The 25,214-nt window shown below is 37.7% G+C and overlaps 1 protein-coding gene across 3 annotated transcripts in view; it reads right to left on the reverse strand.

Moving 5' to 3' along the window:
* The window catches only part of NELL1 (neural EGFL like 1), a 293,522-nt gene that overhangs the window by 45,955 nt on the left and 222,353 nt on the right, over positions 1-25,214 (reverse strand). For all 3 annotated transcript variants that reach the window (XM_048949311.1, XM_048949310.1, XM_048949309.1), the window contains exon 15: positions 17,325-17,420. In XM_048949311.1, coding sequence (XP_048805268.1) covers positions 17,325-17,420 — 96 coding nt within the window. The remainder of the gene's footprint in view (positions 1-17,324; positions 17,421-25,214) is intronic.

A 25,214-nucleotide genomic window follows, 5' to 3' on the forward strand; every position in this document is an offset into this window, starting at 1 on the left:
ACAGAATCATTTCAACCATCAATAGCCAAGAAACAAATAATTTTCAGTCACAAGAACACACACTCTCACATAAGCTGACTGCCAAAAGATTTATTAAATGCTCTACTTCCAGATATACCTGCAAACTACAACAAAGTTTGCAGTGGGAAGAAATGGACAGGAGTTGGGAGACCTTTGCTGACAAAGCAGATTGAAGACTTTCCGATCACAGGACGTTTTTCATATTGTACTCACGTAGGAAAGGAAGAGGAGGATATGAAAGAACAATTACAGTTTATAGCTCATATAAAAGGTTTTTGTATAATCCGTGTTTTATAGTATTATTTTCTTTCAATCCCACTTCCCAGAAAAAAAAAAATCAATAAAGAAGCCAAATGCATGAAGCTGAGTGCATTTAATTGGAAGCTGAGAGAAGAAATACTGCATGTGGGGTATGACAGTTCTTCACTTTACATTCCTTTTGTAGCAGACACAAATGATGATTTTGGAGTAGCTGCCATAGTCCTCACGGAGGCAATCAATCTTTTTCCAAAGAAGTGGAACTGTGAGAAGTTTCAAACAGCTCTTGCTCAGACGTCCAGTGGTCAAACCACTGATCTCCCATCTCCCGTACTTTCTTCCTCAAGACACCCAGTTGCAATTTAAAAACTGACACTAACACCTGTTTTTCACGCGATAAAATGAGAGTTAGCAATCTCCCAGGATGCATCATGTGTTGGTGCTGGGATACGGACCACACGTTCAATCTCAAGAGCTCCAGAACTCTGCACTAGGTTGTTTTGTGTGGGGAGCTTCTCTGTTTTCATCTGTATTGCATCTCCCTCACATGCAAACCCACACCTGTTAATAACAAGCCTCGTGAACATATCACAACAACCATTTGAATTTTACTGCCCTTAATACAGTATTACTGCTCTATCAGACTCACGAGACAGCAAATGATGACAGTTCCCTACCACTCTGCTGAAAACAAGAGGTCACAAGACAAAGGTCTTTTTTTCTTTTGGAGACAAGTTAAAAATCTTTGTGTCAAGAGTTCGCTCCAGCCTCTATCAGCTGGACATGTAACATTCCTCTCTGTATGGACATTTATTCCAGCCTTGCTCCAGACAGGTCACACTGAGCACTGTATGGGCAAGCCACAGTCAATCTTATCCCTAGCGAACGAAAACAACCAGCACAGAATGTGGCATGAGAGCAGTCTGCTGGCTGAAATAACAAAAACCATGTGCAGGATGTTTACCTGCCACCTGAGAGCATGTATTCAGTCCCAGCCATCGCTCCTGGCACTCTGTTGTCAGAAACTTCACACCTACTCAAAATGGTAAAACAGACGTCTGCAGAATACTGAAGAGCTAAGAAGATAAAGCTAGGCAACAGCCCGCATTCTGTGAAATAAGAGACAGACAGAAAACTTTTTTTTTCTCATAGCAAAATTGAGTCTCAAGACTTCATTACTTTCTGTGCAGAAATGTGTTCCTACCAGAAATCTTTAGTCATTTATGCAATCTAGATTAATACTAGAAACAATCTATACCATTTGAAAGCATAATTTAACACTAATATCTGTCAAGAGCAAATTATCTTGAGTAAGAAAGTCTGCAAAAGCAGCTTGAAGTCAATGAAAAGGCTAATCAAAAACAATACGCTCTCCTTTTACAAACATTGGATTCTTAGTGCAGAAATATGCTAAGCCACTTATTCCTCAGTTGGTTTTAGTGCAAACAAGTACTATGGGAAGTGCAATACATGGACCTAAAAAGTCACACACAGGATATACACACACAAAATTATCGACTTTGTTCAGAGATTATTTTCCATTATATTAAATTCTCGCCAGCTTCATTACGTGTATACTTCTAATCTAAGCAGATTTGGGTAATTATAGCAGCAAAACTGAAGGCACGTTGCAGGCTTGTGCTGTATCTATCTTTCAGAACGAGGGACCAGTGAGAATCATACTCAATAACACAAACTGCATTACACTGTAAACAAAATCTAACCCAGGTGAAATGAATAAAGCTGAAAATGGCTGTATTAAATGAAGATGACAGGGCGGAAATGCCTTCTGCTAAGATACAGCTCCATAATATAATAATAGCCAGCAGCATTAGGGCAGTTTCACACCAGCAGAAAATTTCTTGGTTTTAAACCTCCTTGCTAAAACAAATAATTACATCTACTCAATCATTTTAGAGAAAAGACTCTCCTTTAAAATATTAATAAGCTGCTCTTTATACTGAATTGTAAATTACAGTAAGAAGTCCAGCACATGGTTGGTGTTTTTATTTTTAAATCTAAAATATTTTCACCGCATCATGCATTCATAATTCTTATATGGATACAATACAAGTTCACAGTCTGCAACCAAATTTTCAGTACACCGTGTTAGAAATTCTCACATCTAACTGCTCAGAGCAGATGAACACAGCAATCAGAAGCTTGATCTGTGAAGCACCACAAGGACAGGATTATCTGTGCAGCATTATCTATCCACATGACCACGCAATCTGTCTAACTAAGGAGGCAGATGTAAAAGATCTCTATTAAAAAGCATCATAACTATTTTCACCATTCAGTTAACATCCTTCAAGCACTGCAGTTCTAAAGAAAAGGAATTCAGACTCCTTCCTAATGTAAGCCTGTCCAATGTTATTATTGAGCATCTCATACAACCCTGCAAAGGTATTTTATATCATCATTATCCACATCTGGATAAAATAAATAATGGAGAGAAAGTTAAATAGATTACTAGCCACTGGTGTGCACAACATAAGCATGCTACTTTCCTGTGGAGCTGTCTTTACAGCTGTGGAGGTGCTGATAGAAAAACCTTTTGGGAAAATGTCTCAAGTCTTTGAAAAATCATGGCACCAGCATTGCAACTAATGGTGCTGCACACAGTATGATCAGATGAAAAAGACATGAAGTTCTTTTTTCCTCACTCTTTTTCTTGACTGTGCAGCCCTTACATCCTTTGTCAGCCATTCCCTCCCCACTAAGCCACTCTAAATTGATACAGACACACACAAAGCTGGCAAAGATGAAACCCAGAATTAGAAAGCAAATGTCTGATTTTTATTCCACCTGGTCGTTATATAAGGATTCCTCTCCACGAATATTCACTTGTCTAATTCTGTAGTTCTAGGATACAATGTTCAGAATAGATATACAACATTAGGAAAAAACAAAAAACAAAAACAAAAAAAAGCCCCAAGAAATGGCCACATGCTATTTTTTGTGAACTGATCTCCATAGAGCAAACACATCCAGAAATGGCAAATTATAATTTAGAATCAGTAACACACAGCTTATACACAGAAATCCTTGTTTTCTGAAAACAGGGGATGACCTACACCCCACACTGCACATGTAAACCTGCTAATCTTGAAAGCATATTTTAACAGTAGCTATATTTACACTGAATTTAGATTAGATTATCTCACTTCCAAATTACTTGTGGAAGTAACAGAATGCTCACAACAACACTGGGTGTTTTTTGAGAAGAAAGAATAAGGAAAAAAAATGAGAATCTGTGAATGCTATGATTATGTGACAACATTTACAAGTAATTTTTGCATTCCTTTCTCAGGAATTCAGAAAAGATGCATACTTCCATCAAATACAAACTGTATTATATATGCATTACATATCCACAAACTATTTAGGCGTAACTTAATGTGTTAATTGTGATTTTCCTCCTGGAAGCAGGAGGAAACACATCTAGATGAATCAGCTGTAATGATATGATATGATATGATATGATATGATATGATAGCTGTATAATCTTTCCAGTGTAAAGTTATTCTCAAACAAGACTTTACCTTGATTGTTAAAACCTGAAGACTGGCTCTGTTAAGATGGCTATGACCTCAATGGTCTATAGCCTTGCCAAATTCAGTGGGATCTTTACTTGTTAAAGGGAACCCAAGACTTCTCATAACTTTATACCAGCTCTTTGTCTGCCCTTCATCTCACCTGCCTGGTACCTTAGAAGAACAGTTGCAGACAATTTCATGGAATAGCTGATTGCTGAGATAGATGAACTACCTATGACGTCCACCCTTTACATATGACAAATTTATTAAGCTGCTCCCAAAGCAGAAACAAACTCCATGTCCACAAAGTGCCGTGGTCCCTCATTTAACTGCTATTTTATATGACACAACAAAAACTGAGCTGTGTTTTAAATGAACAGCATGACAATCGGGTTAACACTGCCATGGCTGACCTGCTCCAATTTAGACCGCATTGTTAATCTGCTGAAATATCTAACCTATCATTATAATGTTGCTTACAGTCATTAAATGAGATTATAAAGAGAGTATATTGTTATATACAATACAACCAATGTTATAAAACATGTTCTGTGCTAATTCAGTGATTCCTAGTTCCAGCATATACTTTTTCATTTACTAGAACAACTTGAACTTGAGGATCAAGCCATAGCATTATCTTGAGTCTAGAAGTTTGGAATAATCTACTTTCCTGGAAAAAACTGAGTACAATTCTTAAACTTTATGCACATTCTTAAATAAATATATAAATAATCCACAGCCTTACAATATACTCCTGGATCTGCTTAAAATGTCAGATAAGTGATATAAGATATTCTGAATGTTACTTAAAAGATGTTGTTACGGATATATATTATTCCTTTATTATTTCTTTTGAATTACTTTACTGCATTTTCAGACAGATTTTACCACCTCACATTACAGTGAACTGTACTTTCCATCACTATTAGATAATTGAAATCATTCTAAATATTCATATTGTAAGACAACTCAGTGAGGTAAAGACTGACAACGACTTTCGTGACTCTAACAGCTAACCTAAGTTTTTATAATAACCTTTTTCACCAAACAGAAAAGATCAAGATTCTCAAACTGTTTAAGTGCAGTTGAGGTTGGTGTAAACCAAAACATTGAAAACAAAAAGTCTGTAAAGTTCTACACTTTCCCAGACAAAAGTATTGGGGGTTTTACATTATGGTTCAGATACAGTCAAGCACCTCAGCCTTAATAACGCATTTGATTTCTGATATTCAAATGAGGGAAAGAAAAAATATAAGGATTATTTCATGGTTTGGTTGAACCCTTTTCTCTACGTCTCAAAATTATTTTTCCTTCTGAGGAAAACTTAAATTTGCTGTTTCTTACAAAAAGGCATAAAATGGAATTTGTTAGGTTTTTTTAAAAAAAAACTTTCATATGCAGAAAACCCCTTCCTTCAGTTCTTTCCCAGTTTGTCCTAGAAACCTTGCCTGAGCCCTTTAAGTCCAGCAGTTAATAGCAACCGAAGAAGAATGAAATATGAAATCCACAGACGAGAATGTACTATATATAAATTTTTTCAGCTAGATTGAGTATTGTTTTTACGAAAAATATCGAATGAAATGTAATCAAGTGAGTTGTGTTACAGAATCAGCAGAATACCAATGTGAAAGGTATTACACTTCCCAATTTGCATGTTTCTTCCCTGGAAAAAAAAATCTTCCAAAGAGGCTATCATGAATTATTTTTAAGTACTCCAGCTCACTGATAGAAGTATTCAGCAAGTGGACTGCTAGTTAATCAGTCTCAATTTGCTAGTTAGTTAACACCGAGTACAGAAACTGTTAGTAGTACTATGACAACCTAAAGCATCAACAAATAGACACCTTTCTGTAGTAACTGGACTAGTGGACTACCGACTCCCTGGGTAATTCAGAGCTTTATTCTTTTTACACTTGTAAACCCTGTATCATGGAGGGATCTAAAAAAATCCCCCACAGTGAAACCAGGCAGACACACTTTAGGATCAGAAATTCTGGTCATTATTGATCAGCTTCTGTATTCTCAGGGATTGACTGTCATCCAGCTATTCATGCAACTTTCTTTCATCTTATTTAGGAATGAACATAACTAATAAAGCCAACTGAGAAAAGACAGTGAAACGATTGAAAAAAAAAGTAATAAAAATCAAAGTTCTCTTTCAAAAGAACCATATGACTCAGTCACCTTAAAGGAGAGGCTGTAGGAATAGCTAGGCATTATCACACGGTATCTGACTCAATAGCCTATGAATGATTAATGGCAGCACTGAGGGAGTTATTATTGCTATCAGCACACACATCTCACAGACTGCAACAGCTCTGAACTCTATATACAAAGTTGGAGAAGAAACAAGATTTGAGACAAGAAGACGGAAGAAAATTTCTGAGGTGTGAATTAAATCTCTGCTTTCTCCATACAACTAGATACAAAAAAAAAGAATTCTGCAATGGACATTCTTAGAGTAATAAACATAATAATTTAAGATGGGAAGCTGAAAGGGAGGCTTTAGCAGGCGAAGGAAAAGGCAGTTTCCATTAACTGTGGGATTTACAATCTGCCTCAGCTGTAACAGACGCAACACAAAAAGCCCTTGTGGCATGCAGAGGTTTGGTGTGTGTTTGTTTTTCTTTCTTAAAATTTATTTTGGACACACAGATAAGCTTTCCAGAGTTATTGCAGGTAAAAGAGTTAGCCAGGATGACTGCTGTAGGAAGTCACAGAATGAGCATTCATCAGAAAAACAGAAGCAAACAAAAACTTGTCACATCACTAAACTTAACACTAAACTTAACTTTTTGCAAGGGCCGAGCCAGTTCACAGACATTCTATATTCAGAGGAAAGGAACTACCAACTATCTTTCTAGAAAGTGTAAGCACAATTACTTTTAGCCAAAGAATTGGCCGAAGTAATTTTTTTCCATACATAAATCATTACCAAACATCACCCACAGTGTACTACCACCTGTGCTCCAAAGCACCAAATGGAAATCTAGGGGGGGTTCACAAAACATTTCTTAACTGAAATTCACTCTTCACAACTGGTCATATAAGCAAGCAAAATAAATGTACTGGCCGCACCTTCTGATTGCTCAACAGCAGAACAATTTAAGTATTTTTAAGTGCTTAAGAGAAGAAAGAAGAACTTTCATCAAAGCTCTTCCGAGCCTGAAAACTTTCATTGGAACTGTGAAAGAAAGGACTGACTGTTGTCAATCCTGGCTACTAATTAAAAAACAAATAAAAACAGAGCAACCAAAATTGCCTTGGAAATTAGAGCAATCTACTTCATCTCCCTTAAAATGAGGAATACCTACTACCAAAGTCATTGATGGTTCGGCTGGCCAGTAGATTTAAAAAAAAGCTGAGTGGCTGCTGTAGGATAGGGGGATACATGGGATCCTAAGCAGAGTTTGGGTATCTCTCCTCATTTTGCAGCTCATCACAGAGGCTAATTGTCTACTAACAAGAACATCCAGTAAAATCATAGACTATCCCAAGTCAAAAAGGACCCATAAAGATCACAGAGTTCAGTTCCCAGCATGTGTGTGAGTACCTTTACCTGGTAAAAGGTACTCACAAGTCTATATTGTACTTGTACTCCACCTAAGAAAAAATCCCATTTAAAATAATGTAACTGCTATCAAAAGCTGAAAGGGCCTGCAAGCTATCACAAATACAGTCATCTATGACGTTAAGGCATGGGGTGCCCCTCCATGCTAATCTGACAGCTATTTCAAACAAGTGATTTCTCTGGCAGACATTGCTAAAGAATGGTTGAGTTGGAATAGAAAATAGGTTCAACTGTATCTTTAATGACCAGGAGTGTTTAGGGCTTTCATTTTATGTCTCACTCAAAAGATAAATGAGTCCCATTCCAAAGATTAGATTGCCAGCATATGGAGAATGTCTCTTCAGAAAAAAAAAAAATAATCAAATAAGAAACTGGATTTTACTCTTTCACATAAAAACCATGCCATTTATGTTTGCATCTGAAATGACTGATCTACTTAGTAGATATTACATGTTGAAAGAAATAAATCTGATGTTACGCTGGTTAAGTAGTAGAAAACTCCAGCTATTGAACTGAGCTGCTAGATCAGAGCTTCCATTTTCAAAAGCAAAAAAAAAAAAAAAAAAAAAAAAGTGATGCATTGAGTAAGAACTCTATTTCTGCAAATGTGAAGGATTGAACAGATTTTTATCAGAGCACTATAAGAAGTTGGAAAATAACTTTGACACCCAGCTTCTTGAGGTAGAGTATGTTATTTTACAGCTACCACAATCATAAAGGAGCTAGCAAAGAAAACATTCAACCAGAACAATCCATGTTATGTTTATGCTTCACACATATATTAAGCACAGCATTACTTCAGCATCTTGTATATTCTTTCTCTGTCACAGAAAAAAAGCCTAACAAAAGCAACAGGAATTTGCACAGTCAATTTGTGAGCTCTGAATCTAGACCAGACATTAATGCCACTCTTTTCAGGAGATGTATTCATAGGCCTTTCTCACATCCAGTAGGTATTAATCTATTGATATAATTCACCATTCATAATATATAGGATTATCCAGAAGAAAATTCAGAGCTATCTTTGGATACATCATGCACTTTCTGAAGCAAAGTAGACATTTCACAATCAAACAAACTACAGACGATGAAAACATTTCATCTATGCAGAAAAAGCTCAGAGAGAGGAAAAACAAGGTTTCAAGCTTTCAAATCAGCAAAACCTTCTATTTCTTTCCATGTCTGTATAAAGATGTGAGAACAATCTGAAAGAAGATCTTGTTTTTTGTTGGATCCATACACTAATTTTAATTCAGCTACAAAGAGTCACTACTTCTGTGGTAGGCTTTTCTTCACTTTAGTGGTGTGGGCAATATTGGTGGTAGGTGGACAGTTGGACTGGATGATCTTAAGAGGTCTTTTCCAATTTTAATGATTCTATGATTCTATAGTAACTCAAATCTAAAATGCTGGTAGGAGAAAACCATTCAAAAAGAGTGTTACTCTTACAAAAATACTCAGAAAAACTGGAATTCAGCTTAATTATAAGTATTACAGAGGATACTTCAGTTAATAAAGAAAAGATGACACCCTTCAGCAAGAGTTTAACTCATTGTCACCCCTACTCCTGGAGCACTGTAATTGGATTAGCTATCCTCATTGCACAATCTACGTAAGTCATGTAAGAGGGCGAGAGAACTATGTCACTATTTGCTTTCCAAATATATGGATGTGGATGTGATCTCTTCCTCTGTATGTCAAACAAGTGAAATCAAGCTGCAGTGGCTGTTTTTGTGGGGTGGAATTCCTATCGATACCAAAAAAGATCTTGCTGCTACTCAGGTATCCTGGTAGCTGACTTGTTTTTCGGTTGTATCCCTTCTAGCAGTTTCAAATGTCCCCCTTATACCATAGCTCTTCAGGAAAACAAACAAACCAACTCACCTTAAATTAAAAAAAGAAAAAACACAAGAAAGCTGAATTAAATTTCTAACACCTCTACAACATCAGCATGTCTTTTTGCTCCATTTCTTCCACATCACATTATTCCTCAAAGAAATAACGCTGATGGTTCCGATTACTGAGCTACATTTTCTCTCACTGCACCTTGATTAACTTCAAAGAGATCACTTGCGAAATACATTAGTATTCACTGTATTAAACTTGGCAGAAATGCAGCTCTATATGGTAAGTCTCTGAGCAGCACATTTCTTCTAAGAAGACTGAGTGCTGTGCCCAGCTTAAACAGAACTTTGCTTGTAGACTAGCTAGGTTTCATTTGTGCCATAGATCAATGAGTTAAAGGTGGCACGTTTATCATTTATAAATGCAACTAACACAGCTTGTTTCACTTACAAACCCCAATCTACACGTTCTTTTATTTCACTAAAGCAATTTATTTTTCATTTCACACAATTCAACTGCGCCAGATCCTGATGCTTTAACACATGTGAAATTCTCTCTGAAGTCAAGAGGAAATGCCTTAAGAACACCTCTGTGAGCGAACTCAGAGCATCTCAAGTCACACTTCTTGTTTATCAGCAAATTTCAATATTCACTGTCAAAAGGCCAAAGCAAGAAGGCCATCAGCAGTAAACAAACTCCATAGCCTCAGTCTGAGCAATGTTTCTGACCAAAATTTGGCTCTGTAGGCTGCGGAAAGTTCAGAGAGAACACAAAGCTTTTGTTTAAAGCTTAGGAGTTTGCTACCTGTTAGTTTACCCGTGCCTTTCAAAACATTATTTTCCTTCTGTAGTGCATAATTAAAACTTATGGATGAATAATCACCTAACATTCGGTGTGTAGCAGCAGCTCAAAGAAAGAAAACAGAGATAAGCAAACCTCTCTTTGTGCAGAGATTTCCAGGCACTAAACAGACTGTAAAGAGAAGTCCTGGCAATTTTTAGCTGCTCAGCTAGTACTGCCCACATTCCCCACAGCATGCTCTTCTCTCGACTAGGAAAGACAGGCACCTCCTTTTTGCCTGCAAACATCGCTTTCATCTTCAGCACTGTGCTCTGCATCTTCCAGGAATGTTACTGAAGCCAGCCATATGGGCAACTATTTGCGAAAGTCCCTTCAATCTGAGGAAAAGCATCTTATCCTTTTGACATACGCATTTCAGAACAGGTGAGGGTTGAGGGTGACAGTTCCCTAGGGCCTGTGGACTCCCATTTCCTGAAGATATTCAGGGAAATATATATTGGGAAACTTTCCTGTGTAATCCACCCTAGGGAACCTGCTCTAGCAGAGGGGTCCAGCCTGGATCATCTCCAGGTCCCTTACAACCCCTTATAAGGCTGTGATTCTGTGATTTCCTTCACCAATATATGTGTGACGATGCCCGAGGAGCACCTCCAGCAGTTCTGTCAGCAGCACTGGGAGGCTCACTAAGAAGCAGGACACACAGTGCCCACAGCCCTGGGGAAACACAAGGGCTCTCGTTCTACTTGGAAGGTTCCCCAAGGCTCATCAGCTCATCACATGTGGCTAATGAGATGGGAATGAGGCACACAGGGGCTCACTGGATGAGTTCAAAGGGATGACACTTGCAGAGGCACTCAAAGGATAGAGGCACTCAAAGGATAGGGCACGTAAGCATTCACGTGAACCATGCTCTTAGGCTCTTGCATTTTCTTAGACTTCACAGAGTTTATGCAGCCTTGTTTCTGTGAAGGGCTTTTTGGAAGTTCAACTTGACCAAAGTTTTCATGTAGAGCTTGTCAGAACCACTATACTCTAAACTTTCTTTGATGAAAGCTATGTTTTTCAGTTCTCAACACATCAAAAAGTTAAGTTGTCATGTAATTTCAACTAGTTCCATCCATAACACTCAAGATAACATCTCTAATTTCAAGACCATTTCTAATAGCTTTTTAATAGACTGAATGCAAGTCACTACCTTAATCTAAAGGAGATGGCATAATTTTGTTGAGAGCTTTTACTTCTGTTAATTGCTTCTTAATCACTGGAGATCTAGATAAGCCTCTTTTTCTTCCCTTCTAAGAGTACATTCTGTCATTCTCTTCTTAGATATTTTACAATCTACGCATCAATAAGAAAGATGCAATGAAGGAGTCAAACCTATTGCTCCATTACAAAAGGAAGACACAAAGCCACTGACATCCTGAAGTAGTATCCATTCATTTCTTTAAATATCCCATTTTCATTTCACTGATAATGTACTAAGAAGGAATCAAATATACCAGCTATTTTTATAAGCTCTATAATAAGCTCTATTCTCTATAATAAAGATGGTCTTCACAAGATATTAAATCAAGAACATCTAGAACTGGAACTGGGACACAACGGCCTGCCAAGACACTATTTAAAGGTATTTTTGTGAAAATGTAAGGCAAGAGAACAAAAATATTAAAATCTGGGCTTGGATCTTCTCTGCAACGTGAAGTTTGATCAACAGAAATTACCTCTTGATTACACTGTACTATATTAAATCAAATGCAAATTAGATGTCAACTTGCTAAATCCTGCCTTTTTCTTTTTTGAATAAAACTGCATCAGTAATTCCTGACAGGTACAATTGTCATTTAGACACTGATGGGGGGAGGAAAGTAGAATTTGAGAAGTTTCAAAGCATGCACTATCCCAACCAGAATCAGCAAAATAATACTACTCAATTCCTAAGTACAAGTTCCGTGGACCAAAATAATTTTCTGTGACTTAAAAAAAAAAAAAAATCACTCACCAAGTCTGAAGACTATGAAAGAGAGATTTTATGACCACAAGTCATACAAGAAAATATTAGAATATTAGAGCCATTTTTTAGCTGGAATGTCAAGATATCATCTCAGCTAACAGTAGAGATTAATATAGCAGTTATTGCTTTCATCAAAAGCAAAAGCAGTGTATATACCCAGACACCTGAACATAACGAAAACTAGATAGCAATAAAAATATCCCTTACAAAACAACAACAAAATGAATCTGGTGACTGGTTAATATTTCTCCTGGCCTGTAAACCTCAGCACTTCCAGTGTATGAGGCAGTGAAAGCACTATAGAAGACAGCCCAGTCTCTTCATGCTATGGTTAGCTAAGGGAATAAACGGTCTTCCTGATCTGGGAGACTTCACTTTTCTTGGCTAAGCTTGGCACTGTGAAAAAGAACAAACAACTTTTTGCTTCTACTGAGAATTATTTGTTGATTTGCAGACAGATGTCCCCTTGATCCTCGGAGGCCATCTTAATCACATTTTTCTAGTAGATATTCTTTCATCTATTCCCTGATATCTTTGCAAATGACAGCTTTGTTTCTTCTATCACATTAAGATATCACCTCTTGCCATTTTGCAATAAGCACCACTGGGACAAAAGCTGTGAACAGCTTTGCAACAAATGAAGCAGGGTAACCTCAGCCACCTGGAGCATCTGCCTTCACTGGATCTGTCACACCCTCAGGAGTGTTGTATCAACCACAACCACCATTTTCTGTAATAAGTGAAGCACTGCTCACTTCAGCCCTTCTGTACTGCACTGTATTATCTTTGCCTCACCTTGAAATGAGAGGCTTTAGAAAGAATCTAATGTAAAGCCTTATGCCCGCAGCAGCACAGCTGGTTTGTTTCCCAAAATAAACCTTGCTTCATATTCTGCAAAATATCTTTGGATAGAGAAAGGTAGGGAGTTTTGATTTTTATCTTCCTGTACTCACTGAAAATCTCTTCCTCGGTTTTGATTTGAGTTTTGGTTGCTTATATTTAAAACCAGGTTCCTCAACTGAAATGTCTTTGATAGTTACACGCCTAAGGTTGATCCAGCTCAGGAATCAAACACAGCACATGGAAATGGAATTCTCACATTTCTTTCTAGCTTCAGGGTCCAAAGGAATACAGACCGTAGGGAGTTTTACCCAGAGGACTGGAGAAAACAGTACATTCCGAAAGAAGCAATTTAAGAGACAAGTACATAAAGCAGTATGCAGTTGCACAGACAACAAACAACTCGAGATACTGCAAATAAAATAAACCAAGTAAAGGCCTCCTCATTTTCCTGAGAAATACACAACTTTTGCAACTTGAAGGTACAAGCATAGCAACATGTCATCACCCACCTGTGAAAGCTATAACTGCACTGAGGAGTCTCCACGTAGCTAATACAGTACTACAGGTGCTGATGCTTTTTTCATCCATAAATATAATTATTAGGATTCAGAGCACATTTCTCAGCCACGGCACATACTGAAAAATGACCTCTCACTTCAATACCAGACAATCTTCTGCACACACAGTCTGAAACCACACACAAAAGTAAAACCTCAGTAATCATCACATCCTGATGCTTCTCTGCCATGCCTCACCCTTGCTTCTCACTGTTTACAATCTGGGAATCTATTGCTTTAAACACTTCTGCTATTTCCTTCTCATTTCCCAAATTCATAATCTGTGCAGAAGATACTGTAAATATGTAGCTTATATTTGAGTAACAATTCGATTGGGATTCACTGGAATGATTGCCAGGAGTGTGTGTTGGAGCACGGTGTATGTAGCCCAGGATGACCACCTACTTTTCCATGGCAGTTCTACTCCTGTGTTCCTGTACTGGACACTCACACTAAACTTGCAGTGCAATTCCAGTAACTCCCTTACCTGAAATTCCTACCACTGGTAGAAATTCTACTGCTGGTCAGCATCCTGGAGCTACATAGAAGTCAGTCTGTTTTTCTTAGGGTCATGCACAAGACTCCTCCACGTGCATGAAGGTGTTCATGGAATACCAGCAGCACACTGTCATTTCTAAGCGCTCACTCATCTGTTTACTCCTCTCTATGGATACCTCCCCACATTATGCTGCCTGTCTCACTCTCAGTGCTTTGCCAGTGACAGCAGTGACCAGCATTCCACAAATAACTGAACAATGGCAAAGCCTGTCTCCAAAACCAACAATGCTACTCTACTATCCTGTGGATCGCACACTGAGACAGAGTAGATCAAGGAATAATGTTGTGGGTCTGTTAGTTTTTGGGTTTGTTTGTTTGTTTGTTTTGATGCTGCAGAAACATGAGATGGAGAAAACATCACTGGATGGAAGATTAGGGCATTTGGCTCCACACTGCCTACAACACTCTGAGACTACTGTGCCTGCACTCCTCTCTGCACAGCAAAATGTCTCTCAGAAGACTTTAACAGAGATCCCTGCCAGGAGCACACCTGGGCTTCAGCCAACAGCATTACATACAGTTGAGGATGCGCATCTCCAGCTCAGCAGTCAGACACATACATACTGGAATTGCACAGCAAAGTCAGCAAAAATTCTAACATCAAAACTTTCCAGCATAGGCATCTGTACTGTGTTGAATATCACAAATGGTAATGATCACATAGCTCAGTTATTTCAGCCATGGCCAGCTAAACAAAGCAGGCAAACAAAAAGCTTAATCAGAAAATAGAATCAGATCCTAAATAGAAAATGACAACAGCTCTGTAAAAAGCATCAAGCTTACACTAACAGAAAACAAAGCATTATAAGGAATGGATGAAAAGAGATACTTGACAGGATCTCTGGATACCAATCTGCAGTTCACACTGGATACAAAAAGGAAAGGCAGCCCCACAACTGTCTTATGGTAATTCCTCATTTCAGGTAAAGCCAGCTGGCAATAGCTAAATCTTCTTCGCGGCACACTGAGTTATGTATTTGTACATACACCTCAAATGTATATCTTAATTTCACCTTTTCAACTAAGTAACCAGCATATATTTCACACTTCTCAATTATCTCTGAATTTTTAATTAACCTGATATCATTTCCACCAGGCAGACAAAACCAATGAGCAACACATGATTCATATTCAGAAGTAAATGCACCTGCTTTTCAATGACCTTTCTAACTGATGGTTCATTATACCCTCTCCATAATGTTAAAGCCAGTTTGAGTCATACAATTTTAAGCCATTGCAGAGTCCTTTCTGTTCACAAATAACATATGAGAGATTGCTGTGTGGTTGGTTTGAAGGGCATATTTAAATGCAGCATGGCAAATAGAATGCATTACCAAAACACATCATTTTGCTTCAGACATACATCAGCTTATCATCAGCTTACATTAGACAAGATTTTACCAGGAACATTTAAGCTTTAAATTAAACTGATGCCCCACCCTTTCACAGTCTTCAGACTATGGAAGGAATGCTATTGCTATTACTATAACAACATGTTTATTTCTAAGATTAAGAAGAAAAAAAAACCACAGCAAAATTCAATGAGACTACGGAGGAAGTCTTCACTGAACTACCTCCTGTTCCTGACACCTCTATACCTTCCAGAAGTCAGCAGGTAATCAAAGGGGCCTGCTTCAAAGATAGTTCATCACCTTTCTACTCCCAACATGCAGTTTTCTTTGTTTTCTCAGGGTATGTGCCTTCAGATGGCTGAAGCTGTTACCACAGAAACGTGACAGTCACCTAGCCACTGAAATATGAACATGGCATAAGGTATATCTGCTGAAGGTTTCAAACATGCTGATACAACTAAATTGTGACAACTTCTCACATCCAAAACTCCACTCGTTTTCAAATCGGTTTTTCAGGTCGGATTTCTCAATGCTATCATCATTTGCTTGAGCAGCAGAATCCTGATAAACCCTAAACATCTCCAAAGAACAAAAAACGTTCCTTCTGGTTACAGACTTCTAGATTTTATATCCTTCTGATATACACCTTTAAATTTACTGATATACCAAGGGTACTGTGCCTGCTGTGTTTCCTTTACTTGGTGTGCTAACTCACATTTTACATCAAAACAATACAAAAGCATGAAAAACATAGCCTTCAATTGCAGTTATGTCATCCATTTGTCAATTTTAAACCATCACTTCATCAATTTAAGGACTGTATTCTGGTTAAGGAAGTCCCTTTAGAGCCGTAAGGAAAAAAAAAAGATGCTTTTAAGATTCACAGATGGAAGAACAGTAGGCAGCTGAGCTGAAAGCTGCCCTAAAGCCACTGGCTGCCTGGATCAGCAGGGAACCCCTGGACAACGCAGATACTGGTTGCATAGGACCATTTTCACATGGATAGGACACATACCAGCTATCCAGCATCACTCTGCTTGTACTGTGTCCTCTGAATAACAGACATTTTGGAACGGAATGAACAAACAGCACATCAGAGAGGTTAGCCAGCAGGATTAGAGTGGACTTCTGAAGAAGGTTCTGCTCATATTGCTTGAGCATGAATGCTGTCTTATTGCTGAATGTCAGCAGCTTGGGAGCTTAGTTCTGTTTAAAACAAATAATCCAAAGGCCAAGAAAAAGCAGGATTCAAATTAATTCAAGATGACAAAAATATTAACAGCCTATTTTATTCACAAATCATTAAAAAAAAATCTGACAAATAAAAACTATGGGATTTTAGTATTCAATTTTTAAGTACATCCATAAAAGCAGTTTTCAGAAGCTACTCAAAGCAAATTTGTTGACAATTGGTTTCAAATTACTCTCTATTGTACCAGAACAGCCGAGATTTAAACAGACACTTATACACTAATTATTTAATTACTTGACAAGCTCTGGTTCCAGTCAAAAACTGGCTTTTTAACAGTCACTTCTAGTTTGGTGTTTGTTTCATACAAAAAAAATTAATTGAGAATTCCAGGGAAAAGGAAGCATCCGAATTCCGATCTAGCATGCCAATAGATTCAGAAAAAGCAGAAGGTGACCTTGAGCTTGCATCACAGAAATAGGTGTAATAAATGTTTTCTCACCTACCATCCTCTGAAATTAATTAAAAGTGTCCACTGGAAGCCAAAACCAATACATCCCTGATCACTTAAAATTTCCCTTGTTTAATGTAGGACTTATAATATATAGTTTTTCACTGAAGAGAAAAGCAGCTAGGGAAGAATCAAAATATATATCTTCACTGAAGAGAAAACATCAATCAGAATGAATTGAAAGCAACACAATGGAAAGCAACAGTTTCTTAATGCAGCATATCTTATTCCTCTTTACCAAAGAAACTGAGTTTCAGCAAAACTTTACCTTTCTCACAATGATTTCCTGTGAATCCAGAAGGACAGACACATTTGTTAGGGGCTACACATGTTCCACCATACCTGCATCCTTCTTCACAGAATGCTGAAAAATGAAAGGAATATGCGATGCTATTTAGTATTTTTTCAAATCTATAATGCATTTGCAAGCTACTAACAAAAACACCCTAATTCTAAACAGAATTAAAAGTACTAAAATTCAATCCAACTGCAAACATAAAGAGAAATAAGTCATTTAAATGATACAAGGAAAAATTCAGATTACACCGTCGGCAAACCACCAATAAAAGATTAATAACCATCTGGAAGAGAAAAGGGAAAAATATGGCATGCAATTTTAATGGGGCTGATCTTTCAGTTATACCCAATATAAGTACTACAATTTCAATGCTCAGGTGATCCACGGAGAACAGGCTGGTCAGACGTTGCTAACTGCTTGTTTCTCATCTCCATCCAATGCATTTTATTGAAAGGTCCGTAAACATCGTATTTTCCTTTTGTTTTATTTGTAAGTGTACTGACAAATTACAAACCTTGAATTAGCGCACATTTCGTGGAATCAAAAGGTGAATTAAGAGGAGGCTTGTGACTGAAAAGAGAAGGTGTCAAGCACAGGAGAATGCCTGTATTACAGTGTGATTCTTGACAGAAACGCACAAGTACTTCACAATTGTTCATGTCAGATAACTAGGATTTGAAACAAATGATGAATCTCACAGCTTTTCTAGCAAGCACTGTGATATTTCTCAGTTATACATGTTTGGCAGGAAGTCCTTGATGCACCCAATAAGTGTGCAATTCAATGATACTTTTTATTCTTGCCTTCTGTGGAATGCATATGCAAGGAGGGGAACTGAGGGAAGAGGAAAGGAATTTGCAAGCATCAGGACATGATCATTTTGGCACTGCTCACTCCAACAAAAACTTGGTTAAGGCTAAGTGTGGGCCCTGAACCCACAAACACAGTCCTCACTCTCTCCTAGATAGATATTGAACTTCACAAGTTAATCAGTGAGCTTAACTGCACTTATGAAGGAAGTTACAATTAATATTTAAACAGTAGCTCTCTGCATTTAAGCTAATAACAGAATTGAAAAGTGTTTTCTGCAAGCTAAAATCACAGATGGAGCATTGGCAAAAAGATGTTACAAATGCTATGAAAAAGCCTAAAGTGCTAGATAACAGAATAAATGTTTTAGATTTGTTTTCCATTGCACTTAAAAGAAAAAGAGGACAGTGCTGAGGACTAGGAAGCATCTTTTGTAATTTTTAACTGCTTAGAGGCAAAAGAGCACATCATCTTATCTTCATGGAACTCAGAGACCGATGTACTCTAATATAATCTGCAACACATCATACTGTTTTGTGCAGGATAACATGGGCAGAGGAAAGCTGAAGTGATTTGGAGAAGATGGAAAGAGGGGAACATCAGCTCTCCTATGACTGGCACAAGGCAATGGTGTGGAGAAAGCACTGCTCTTGTCCAGTAACACTTCCTGCTCACAGACACACAGATGCGAATCTGCTGAAATATATCTATTTTCAAACCACTTAAAAGGGAAATAAGATTTAAGAACAGCACTTGGGGATTCTTTCTCATTAAATACTTGTAGAAAAGTATGAATTTGCAGGAAGCTGAAATTAGTAGTAAGAAAGAAAATATGAAAAACATGATGAGATGTAAAAGGTGCCTGCTGTAGCTCTTGAGAGAGTTTGCTCACTTCTAGTCTCAGCATACTCAGAAAAGGTGCCAGTTAAATTCATCTACTTCTTTTTATTATTATTTGAAAACAAGAGGAACCAGAGATTGAATTAGTGATGCTTCTGCACAACAACAAAAGAATCGGAGCTTGTGGCAAAGCAGACATAAAGGGCAAAGAAAGGAAAATATAATCAGCCTCACTGAAAAAAAAAGTGAATAGTTTCTTCGCAATATGTACCACATTGAACAGGGAAAGAACTATACCAAGTTCTCAAATGAAGTAATAAAGCATTTAAAATCTGTATATTTATTTTCTATAACAACCACATACGTGCAGTGAAAGAACAAGCTTCTTAAAGTAGAAGTAATAAAGGTCATAAAAAAAATAAACATTATCTATAACAATCACACATGTCCACTGGAAGTCATCAGAGCTGAGGAGAGATGCATTTATTGATGGGGCTTGAGTAAAAGCAATCACACTTTGCCACCATAACCAATACAGTGCAGTGTTTGCTTCCTACAATATATCTATCTCGAGGCATGCACAGTGCACTCACGTTTTGTTCTGTTTTCTTTTAAAATAAATAGGAGGAAAAGGTTTCTGGGTTTCTGGAGATCTTTTAAGTGCAAAACTGATGTTCCATCTGCAGCAGGGGAGTCTTACTACCTGCAGGCACTGCTAGGCATGATGTTGGTATCTGGGAGAGAAAATGGGATGCCTGCCATGGGTCCTCCTGATCCTTCTTGCTTACCAATCCCCAAGCACACCTCCTGTGTGCGTAGGCAAACATGACAGAGCTCTTGTTAAGCCTTTTGAAATTCATCTCTCCTTTACGTACCATATAATGTAGTAATTTCATCTTATTTTAAAAAACCCACAAAAATATACAACAAACAAAAAGCTATAGGGATCACAGTGTTACAAGATCCTGTACTGCTCAGTACGGAGGAGTCACCCAGGCAGCAGCCTGTCACAGGGATGTCAGAATGAGTATGCAACTGTGGAAGAAGTTGGGCAATGATTGAAGAATGAAAGAATTTAATGCTTCTTTTCAATTTCTGTAGAAGCTGAAAAGGTCCCTGTAATCCAGACCAGCTGCTCTGAATGGCTTGTTTTGGTTGCTCAGGCTTTGGTGGCGGAGGTTGCTTCTTTCTTTTTATGCTAGAAAAGGAAATGCCAAGGAAGACGCCCACAATTACCCTGCTGTTCCTCAAATGACTCTTCTACAAACCCTCTAATTCCTGTATTGTAGGTCTGCAGGAAGAGAGAACATCAAAACCACAAATCTGTGAACACAGTTACAAAATCAGCACGTTTGTCTGAAGGCTACTTTTCTGAACTGTCAGAAATGAGAGCTCAGGCAGCGCTGATAGCACAGCTCTGAATGTTAAGAATACTCAAAATCCATTATGACAGCAACCCAATTTCAACTGCTTGTAATTTTACCAGCTTCACTCATTTGAACTTTCTTCTTTAACAGATTTCTGCCTCTGACTGAAAACTTTTAGAATATTTTATCAAAATTAATTATTTCCCAGCAATGGTGTTTTTCCTTTGTACTCTCAGTAGGAGGGATCAATTAAGGAAAATCTTTACATCACTTCTGTACTCACACCTTACTCACAAAACAGAGGACCCAACAGGGAGCAGCTGTGACTGAACAGTAAATCAACTGGAGTATCCATGCTCTCATAAAACTACCTGCTTTGGTGCTTATGGTTTGTCATACATCTTAGGGGCTGGGAGATCTATGACTTGCACCGTAGTTTAGACCCTCCAATATCAAAACTCTATTATGGCTGGAAAAAGCCCCAATAGTACCTCAGAGCTCCCAATTACAAACCTTGGCTGTAGTCTCCTTCCTGCTCAGAAAAAGTTAACTCAAGAAAAATAAATCACAGTTCAATCATTCTTCTAATGTATTCCCATAAGTAGATCCTGCCTCTGAAAGTATTTTCAGTCTGGAAATCTTGTTGAAAAGGAATATGGTTACTGAATTTGCAATAAAGGTTTCGTGAGGAAAATTAAGAGAAGATGCCATTACAGTAAAGGCTATGACAGTAAACCTTTGTTGTAAAGGAAACAGAATCTACTAACGTCAAGAGATTTCTGCCCAAGTGAACATTACTCTCTGTAATGCTAATGGATTTCTTCCTCCATAGTCAAAGCCTTTATCATATAAAGATCTTTCCTAAATAGATAAAATTTCTCTGCAGAGGAGCTGGATTTTTGATTTCCTCCTTGGTAGATTTGTCAAGTACAAAGCAATCAAAATGATGAATCTGCTCAATTTGCCATTTTTGTGGAACGTTGCAGGGACAAGAAATTCTTACATTACAGATCCAAAAAAAAAAAAAAAAAAAAAAAAAAGCAGCAAACTTGGCACCATGTCCTGCACATGCTCAAGTTGCACATCCACAGTCAACTTATTTACGGAGTACAGGCCCATCCAGATAAATACAATTATCTCCATTCCCAGTTGAGGGTATTATGGACATCCCCAAGAAGGAAAAGAATAATTTAATGCTGGGTTGTTTTTTTTTCTTTTTTGAGGAAGGCAAGAAACTTTTGTTTTGTTTTATTGTTTTGGGTTTTTTTTGTTCTATTTCTTCTTTCCTCGATCTAGATGCCAATGCATAAGACAGCCAGGATGGAAGCAGCACGTCAAGTACAGCTTCAAATGCTTAGTACTGAAAATTGTAGCCTCTCTTGAGCACTCTACTTACAAGACTCAGAAAAAGCTAGGCAGTTTGGCTTTGGGGTTCCAATCTGTTTTCCCAAAAAGCTAAAGAAGTTACCTTCACTATCCTGTTTGTATGGTAGTACAATTCAGTACTTCACCGTGCTGCTATGTGGAAGCAGGTACTGCACTGTGTAACTCTCATTTTGAGAGAGCTCTTATTCTTACTTCTAAGCGTAAGACAGTAATTATTAGATATTATATAACATATAGTGAAAATATCTATTATAATAATTCACATTTTTATTAAAAGAAAAGCACAAATAAAAGTAATTATCCTACAAATTTATAGGAAAATTACTTGACTGTGAAGAGATACAAGTCACTTTCCCTAGTAAAATTGACATATATTAAATACTATTTCCTGATCCACACCAAAATTAACTTTCCAATAAAGTAACAATGATATACCATAGAATTAATTTTATCACAAAATTAATTTTATAAAAATTCATATATTGAGATACATTTAATAAATGTACCTTTTAATAGGCCTGTTTCTCAGCACTGCTTTCGTGCAGCACAGTTCACACATCCACAGCTAAATACATCAGCCACCACAACATACCACGGGCATACATACAGTTATATCATAGGTATAATATAGCTAATATAGGCAAGACCTACTATATGACCTAATATAATGCAAGCATGACTGTTATTTATTGTACTCCTTTTCTTTTTCTTTATCCTACCTGTCCACTAATTTTCAAAAAAAGTAACTCCATTAAAATAGAAACACCTAATTTATTTAGGGTCTCTTTTCTTCCACTTGAGCATGAGCAAATATTTGAACTCACAAGTAACTGTCCAGAATGGATAGTCCTTGCTTTCTCTTTGTCTCAGCAGCACCAGGAAGTAGCAAGGACCAATGTTCTAAGAGCATCTGTACAATTTGTTTACTAAGCAGCAGTCCTCTTCAATTTGACAGCATAAAGGGTAAGAGAGGTTCAATAGCGAGTGCTTTAGCAATGGGTTTTCAGTTGGCAGCATCAATTGCAACACAGCTGAATGTGAGCCCATGCCCTCTATACAGCACACAAAATATCACCTTCTTTGCATTTTTGACCCCAAAGTACTGGGTGCTCACATTCATCCAGAACCATAGCTGGCCTCATAATAACATCAGTTTCAGTATGTAAGCAGATACAGCAAAAAGAGGAATTTGTACTTCATAGTCAAAAACGGGTATGAAGCCATACAATACTGTTTTACAATTAAACCTACAGCCACTTTCTAGAAGACCTCAATTAGAGCTTCAGCCTGACACACTTATTCAAAGATTATGTATTGGTACAGGGAGTTATGGAGAAAAGTATCAGCAAATACACCTTTTGCAGGTGCCCAGTGCAGGCTTCTGCTCAGTGCTGAATTCCCTACCTGAAATGTAGAACACTCCTTCCAGTCACTGCCTCAGCAAGCACTGACCCAAACTTTACATCATCTCTGTTTTCCTCCTAAATCAGCAGATTTCTGGAGGCTGCTGCACTGGGTGCTATAAAAGAGAAAGTCATATTGACTTCTCACATGTATTTGAAATGCCATCTTACTGATTTATTTTCAATGAGGTGATCTGTAAAATGGTGGTATTTGTCTGAATTCCAAGTCTACATGTACGTCAAGTGAAAAAGGGGACATTCAGGAAACGTGAGGAAGGGGTCAGGCACAGGCTGCGTGGGTAAAAAAAAAACATGCTGACTTTTGGAAGAGATGGAGTAACTGAGCCACACAAGCAATTTGATAATCAATTGATGGAAAGACCACAATTTCATTAGCTGACTGAATTTTCTCAGCCAAGTACACACAAGGTCATAGCTGATAACAATCCAACTGTGTTAGCCAAATACCAGAATAATCAGAAGATACCAGTTGCTGAGGTAGGCTTAGAGGACAGCTGAGAAAGTAAAGAGAAAGCACAGAAACAAAGAGTGCAGGAGAGGTTCTACTCTCTTTCACTGTACTCAAGTGTGATGGTACCATTTATAAAAGCACAAAACTCTCCTAGGTTCAGTGAACTACAACCACTGGATGTAGGGCGTGACTTATTCAACACAAACTCTGCCAAATGCCACTGCTGCCTTTTTCCAGCAGGCTGGAGTCAGAGAAGGCCGTATCTGGCAGGAAAAAACACTGTGCAAAAGAATCAAATGGAAAATTTTCATCTCGTGTTGGAGTAGAAAGGGGAGCGTGGATCAGCCTGACAATCAGCACACAAATACATCTGATACCAGAAGATAACTCCTCAGACACGCAGTTCCTCACCTTTGTGAGTGACTTCCGATGTAATTTACACATGAGAATTCATACACGGTATGCATGAGGTATGCATTAGTTCAACTCAGGAAGAGCCTATAAATCTCAGGCCTCCAACAGCTGATTGTAAAACTGTTATTCCTGATTTATATTTATAGAGAATACACATGTAAGAGTAACATTACATACAAAAATGAAATGAGCGTAATGCCTACCCACTTATTCAAATCCTGCAAGTACAAAACTATTCCTTAAAGCTAAGTATGAACAAAGATCAGTGATCTTGAAATTTGGGTTTGGAAAAGTGTTTGATCAAAGCACTCCGAAAAACGTGAAGGAGTTCAATCAAACTTGAGGCAATGCACACTAAGAGTGAAGGAAATGGACAAAACAGAAAAGTATCTGGAAGGATTGTAAGTAACAGTGAGTATATCACGTAGGAATGATGGGTGAATATTGTAGTGCGTGTGTATGCACGATTTTATCTGCTCATGTATTTGCATATATAGTATTTACCAAAGTAGTAAACTACTGTGGTAAAGATTGACATTAGATTATTTGAGCTGCTTTGACAGTCAATCTTTTCAAGTACCTACTGCTCTGTCATACAGCACTTTTGAAATTAAGACTGAAGTGAATTTGGAAGCCTGAGCGTCTCTCTCAAAAGGCGCTGACTCTTCCATGCAGGCCCTTCCTTTGCTGTTAAATGATGTTAAATTCTCTTGGTGTTCTGCTTGACTGATAGGCAATCAAGTCGTGGCCATTTGTACTGCAGAAGTAAGCCGTTCACCCAAGTGCTTGCAGGATGGGCTCAGGTGCTGTTTGGCTGGTGGATTTTTTGTTGGGTTTTTCTGATGAATAAAACATCAACTCCTTTAAAATTAGTACAATGAATCACAGTGATAAACATTATTTCCTTTGTATTAAAACAGTATTAGAGCTTCCTTTTGGATGTGGAAGTTATCCATCGTGATTAATAAAATTTTCACCTAAAATATTTTCTGATGAACAAGAAATGGAATACCATACTGCTGGGGTTTTCCTTTGTAGCATATCAATACAACGTGTGTATTCCCGTTTTCTTCCTTTCTTTCTTTACTAAAAACTGTAAGTATTACAGCAATGTTTTCTCTTCATCAAAACCTAACTGGGAAAACTAAAGACAATAAATTATCACAAC

Source organism: Lagopus muta, chromosome 6, assembly GCF_023343835.1.
Source record: "Lagopus muta isolate bLagMut1 chromosome 6, bLagMut1 primary, whole genome shotgun sequence".
Taxonomy (NCBI): Eukaryota; Metazoa; Chordata; class Aves; order Galliformes; family Phasianidae; genus Lagopus; species Lagopus muta.